Source organism: Microtus ochrogaster, chromosome 16 (assembly GCF_000317375.1).
Source record: "Microtus ochrogaster isolate Prairie Vole_2 chromosome 16, MicOch1.0, whole genome shotgun sequence".
In the NCBI taxonomy this organism is placed as follows: domain Eukaryota; kingdom Metazoa; phylum Chordata; class Mammalia; order Rodentia; family Cricetidae; genus Microtus; species Microtus ochrogaster.
This window is the reverse complement of record NC_022018.1, coordinates 33,180,766-33,186,913: the sequence shown is the minus strand read 5'-3', so window position 1 is coordinate 33,186,913 and position 6,148 is coordinate 33,180,766. Positions and strand designations below refer to the sequence as shown.

Sequence of the window (6,148 nt, the reverse complement as noted above, 5' to 3'; positions counted from 1 at the left end):
AGTCATTGTGTTTTCTTCAATCACAGCCTTTCTAGGCTACTCTGGAATACAACAGAGATCATCTTTATGGAGCAGGTGTCTTCAAGATGGAGACACACTGAGACCTTCTCACCACAACCATCATGAGGACCTCTCCTGCTATTTGCCCTAACATTCAGGTAACCATGGCATCCATGTCAGGCTCCACTAGCCATTGGCTCTCAGAAATAATGCCTTCTTTGGAGCACAACATTCTGAAGAAGCAAGCGTTGCCAGCGTCCTCGAGATGGACCCACTGCGCATGCACACTTGGCCCAGCGGCCTGCGCAGACGCGGTGGTCAGCTTCCGGTCGCCAAGGTGGGGCCGAGAGCGCTCGCCATGTCTTGCTACAGCCGCCCGAAGTACAAGACGGGGGACCTGGTGTTTGCCAAGTTAAAGGGCTATGCCCACTGGCCAGCGAGGATCGAACATGTCGCTGAACCCAACCGCTACCAGGTCTTCTTCTTCGGGACCCACGAGACGGCCTTGCTCGGTCCCAAGCACCTCTTCCCTTACGAGGAGTCCAAGGGGAAGTTCGGCAAGCCCAACAAGAGGCGAGGCTTCAGCGAGGGGCTGTGGGAGATCGAGCATGACCCAATGGTCGAGGCCTCCCCTTGCCTGTGCTCAGAGGAGGAACAGCCCTGTGACCAGGGTCCGGGGCAAGGGGAGGAGCCGGAGCTCGGGGAGGAGCCGGAGCCCGGGGAGGAGCCGGGGCAGGAGCTGGAGGAGTCCCTACCTGAGCTGGAGGAGTCCCTACCTGAGCTGGAGCCTGAGTCCCGACCCGAGCTGGAGCCCCAGCCAGGGCCTGAGATCGAGTGTGAGCAGGAGCCTGAGCTACAGCCTGCTTATGACCTGCTGGACGCCGTGGACGACGAAGAGCCGGGCCTTGCCGAGGCCGAGCCAGGAGATTGGCAGGCCGAGCAGGTGGGAGAGCAGCATGCTGAGGTCGAGGCCGAGGCTGAGGCCACGGAGCCAGGGCGTCTGAAGAGGAGCGCGAGAGACCAGCTTCAAGATGCCCCCAAACGGCCAAGGGATGCGTCGCCTGGCCCGCTGGAGATGGAGCCAGCTGGAGAGCGCGAGGAGGCTGAGGCCTGCCCCATCTTGGAGGAGCCTGAGGAAGCCCAAGAGCAGCAGCCTCCGCTGGAGGAAGATGCCACAGAGGAGGCGGTCCAGGCCCTGATTGATGGAGAAATCGAAGGCCTGTAGTCACGGTGTCTGTAGAAGAGCCCTTTACCCATTCCTGGTACCACCTGACTGTGACTGCCAAAACCCACTAGGGTTCAGTCCTCACTCCAGTCCACAGCTCCTTCATTTACTCACCTTCTCCAAGCCCAAATTCCTGGGATGGGTCAGATAGACCGCTTGATATCAACTTCGTGACTTCATTCGCGGCCCCCTTCCCTCCCTAAACTCTGACGGTCATTTTCGATCTCTGCCTGGATACCAAGAGTGAAGGGGGTGGAGGATAGAGAGCAGAAACGACTTTCAAAGGTCTGAGAGGGGCAGTGTGTAAACTGGTGACATTGATCCTTTGGGATCATGATCGTAGTCTCCCCATGTCCCTGTCTCCTCCTCCCATAGCTCCATCCCCAGTTGTATAGGTTTGGTGGGGGAGGGACCAGTAAAATTTTCTGTTGTCCTAGGCAGTTTGGATGTTGACATTCTTTGTTTTGATTTTCATTAAAACATTTGGGGCTCCCAAGTTGTAAGATCTGAAGACTTTGCCTGTCCTTTTTTATTGAAGTGGTGAGACATTATCCTTTCCATATCTCTTGGAACACTGAAGGATGCCCTTGGGGAGACTCTGCTGCCCCTCTCAATTCACCTTGGAGCCCTAAGGCCTTTTTTTTCATATATATCACTAGGACATAAGACTTTAGGATAATCAGCTTTGTTTTAAGAGAAATTTTATTTTATTAATTTAGAAAAACCTTTGCTTATGCCTGCTCCTAGTTTTTCCGCGACCAATCTCATTACCATATGAACCAGGAATTCCATTTTTATTTGGGATTTGATGACCCTGTTGGGGCTTTTCTTTCCTTATGATGTTATTTCCATCTACATGTACCACCTGGGCCCCTCAGTGTTGTCACCTGCAAAATGTAATGAACTGAGAAGTTGAGTGTCCCTTCCTAACGTCTTCTCTCTACGTACCTTTGTACCCTTTTATCCCTGCCCTTTTCCCTTGGGCTCTGATGAAAAAAAATTAACTCTACTTTTGGAGATTTAGGTCTGAGAACCGTAGACTATTTCAGTTCTAGGAAATAAAACTGTTGATTATTTTAAAACAAATCGTCTCAGGCCTGTTCCTTTGATGCCCAAAGAATTGAGTTTTGAATGTGTTGCTCCTTTTGTAGCGCTGAAAGCAAGGACCTACAGAGGAGGATGCTCTTGGAGAAACCTTTGTTTCTCTTTGTCACCACCTTTCATTCCTTAAAGTACTCACTAGCGCACATTCAGATGAGTGGACCAGATTACAAAGTTTGAATGGTGACAAACTGCACATTGCCTTTCCAATCTAAATGCACTGTAAGGATTTCTGGTTTGGAGAGCATGGGTGAAAGGATTGGTTTGGTTCTTTTGTTTCAATTTTCCCACCTTTTCAATTAACACTGCTTTCTTTAGCACCTTTGTCATGAAAGTATAGTTGCTTCATAGTCCCAGTTGTAAAAATATGTAGTATCTATACAATATTTTGGGCCTTTCTGTACAAATAGATGAGGGAAATTTAAATAATTTTAGTCACGTTGGGGATCCCAGACTCTACATGAAGGATTGAGAGATCAATAAATACTACAGTCCACCTCACCTCAAAGACCACTACTTAATCCAACACTAATCCTTCATTCTATACTAGTAATTTCTTCTATATTATCAGCTATGTATGTCAGGTCATTGTTTTTCAATAACTTATACTGCATTAATAGTGGAAATTTACTGCTTACTGAGTTATTAGCCCAGATCCTGAAGGATGGCCTTATTCAGCTTTTATACAATCAGCCATGGTAGCTGTTATTACTCAGTTTTTCCCCTAAAAGAACTCTCTCGCAAAGGTTCCCTGCTTTCTATCGAACTCCCGAGACTCAAACACAGATTTCTAAAACTTTCTAAAAGCATTTTCTTCTGAATTGTGCCTCCAAAACCCACTATGAATCCAGAAGTTAATAAAGTAGCTATTCTAGCATAAGTAACCAAGACAGTAGCTAATTTCTAAAGTGAGCCTTTACTTTTTGTACACAATGTCTTCATAATGCAGCCATTCAATTAGACAGCTACTATTAACTCTGTTTTTTAGACCCGAGGGAGTCGAAATTCAGCAACATTAAGTAATTTTCCCAATGGCAATTAGTAAGTGATAAACCATGATTCAGACTCGGGTTTTCTCTCATTTTAAACGATAGGTACTTTGTTCCATTTTATTCTTTCCTATTATATAAAACTTCCTATTCATCTGAGAGCTTTTACTATCTTCTGTTTTGAAGTGAACATTAAGAAATTTGTGAGGGAAAAACTGCATTAACAGACATTGCTTATAGGTGTTTAATGTCATCTTGGGACGTGACAATTGTTTTGTGTATAAATGACTTGGTGAAGGGATGAGGACAATTGCACATTCAGTACTTTTCAAAATACCTGAGACAATAGGAGGTTTGAATATGGGTTGTCGTATTTGCCAGAGGCAAGTTTAAGATCTTGATAATGTTTTTGTGGAGGTATATTGTCTGCAATGATTCAATAGCCTGAAAAAAAGGGAAATGAGTTTACTCCCTCTTCGTGTTGTTTCTTTCTGCTTTTGTGTTTCTTTTGTTGGGGATAGAAAAGGGTCTCATTAGAAGAGATTCTCACACTTACCTTCTTCTTAACTGTAATGTAGGGAAAATGATAATCTAGCGGCTAGGACTTATAAATAATAACATCACCATTTTTTAGACCCAGTTATAACCCAACAAAGAACAGAGAAAATGGGTGGGGGAATCTGTACTCTCAACCCTTTTATCAAGATAATAGAAACCATTATGTGCTGTGGTCACCAATAGATGCCTTTGTCTTAGACTGAAATTCAAGCTGTTTAAAATTCCAAGAACCCCAGGGTTGCTTTGTTTTTCTCTGAACAGTTTATGCCTCAGTAACAGAATTACAGATAAATGATTAGCTTACCTTTCTGAAAAAAAGCTGGCTGCTTGATCTTTCACTGAAGCCCTGTTGCACTAATCAGCCATGCCCATGCTTTTTCTGATGGCTGTGTTTAAGATGCCCCAAGCAAAGGTGTGCTTGACAGTGATGCTGCTTCAAGGACATGTTATAGGGACTGAATTCTGTAATCATTTCAAGCAATTCAATATTTCACACAATCATCACTTTGGCAAAGGACTAAGATTCTGCCGAGACTTAAAAGTTTTGTTGCTTAATTTTAGCCAGGATTTAGCTTTCACTTGCTCTGCAAATTTGAATCCAAAGTGACAACTGTTCCTTGTGGCACATAGCTCCATTGCATTTTAAAAAAAATAGATCAGATATTAAAACACTTAGAACACCTTCAGTTTATTTTGGTGTCAATACTTGCCACAGAAGACCTTCTGTCCCGTATTTCTTGCATGCATAGCTCCTTTTATTTAAAAAGAAGTCCACCATCTTCTTAGCATGGTGGACCACTCAAGATAAGATCCACCCATATCTGTTACCACCACTGTGTGTTCACACTGATTATAACCTAATTTTCCACGTAATTGCTTCTTAAACTCAAATATTTTATAGGTCTTTACTTCTATACTAAATCAAGCCAAAATAAGCACACAACAGTTACTTGCTACTTTATAAATGTTTGAAGGTCAGTTATCAAGTACCCCTAGTAGTCATGGTGATGACTTAGCAGCTGTGATGGGATGTTGAGCCTACTCTGACAGAAAGCAGACTGAAGGTGTCGTTGCCTATAGACTAATGACAAAAGCTGCTTGGCTGGAGGAATTCTGTATCCGCATGAGTAGCTGGCTATTTTATTATGGTGACTTGAAAACCTGATTGACAGTACTCAAAGATCTGAAGAAACTGGTCAGTGTCAAAGCAAAAAATTGCCTTTTCTTTTTCCCCCGTCATCTTAACCAGGTTTATAATATTTGCATTATTTGTTTCAGTTAGGCCACAAACAATGCATGGGTCCTCTTTTGAACAGGATGGATTCTGATGGTATTTGGATCCGAGCCACAAACTGACCATTCCGTAACAAAACTTTACAACAGTGGAGGTGAGTATGTCAGAAGGAATCTGCATCGGTTTTTATCTCAGGCTCCTGGTAAGGTAAACATGAACCCATAAACCCTCTTAGAGTTTAATGTACTAAAGGAATGGAACCGATTCACTTACCTGGGGCTGGTTCCCAGCCTCCCTTGCCTACTGTCTTTTCCAGCTACAGTTCTTTGTTCCACTCCTGGTGAACAAACTGGTTGTGGTCGTCTTTGAGACCATGGAGATGGAATCCTAACATGATTTTCTTTGGTAAGTCATGGAATTTTCTCCTTGTAGTCTGACTTTACGTGTAAATTTGAAGTGTACTAACTTGGTCAAGAGTGGAGTCCAGCATGGTAGTTACTCCTGCTCTTACCAAATACTGGACAAGAAACAACTTCTAGGGAGAAAGGTTTATTTTGGCTCACAGCGTGGGGGATACAGCTTCCCATGCAGAGGAGGTGTGTTCCACAGCTGTGGCAGGATAAACCTGCCAGAGAAGGGAGTGATCAGTCCACTTTCTGCTTTTCCTCCTCTTTTATTCAGTCCAGGAATCTAGCCCATTGGATGGTGCTATCTACATTCTGTAGCAAGATTAATAAAAACCTAGAGACAGATATTGGGGTTCAACCTGAAGATCAGAAAAGCTAAGTAGACACGCCACTACAGAGCTCTTACCTCAATGAAATCTTCATGAAAAAGAGCGAGTTCCTGTCTCATCCCACCTTATATTCCTGTCTAGTGCTGGGATTAGAGACGTGCACCACCACTGCCCAGTCATCCTCTATGGTTAGCTAGTATGGCTGCTGGGATTAAAGGTGTGTGTAACCACTGCTTGGCCTGTATGGCTGAGAAGTGTGACTGCTCTGCCCTGATTAAAATACAAATGAAATATCACTACAACAC

At 44.2% G+C, this 6,148-nt stretch overlaps 1 protein-coding gene across 1 annotated transcript; it reads left to right on the top strand.

Annotated features, from left to right (window-relative positions):
• Window positions 1-358: 358 nt before the first annotated feature.
• Hdgfl1 (HDGF like 1) lies at window positions 359-1,225 on the top strand. The gene has a single exon (XM_005354986.1). It carries the CDS (start codon window positions 359-361, stop codon window positions 1,223-1,225), a length of 867 nt encoding a protein of 288 aa, XP_005355043.1.
• Window positions 1,226-6,148: the final 4,923 nt, after the last annotated feature.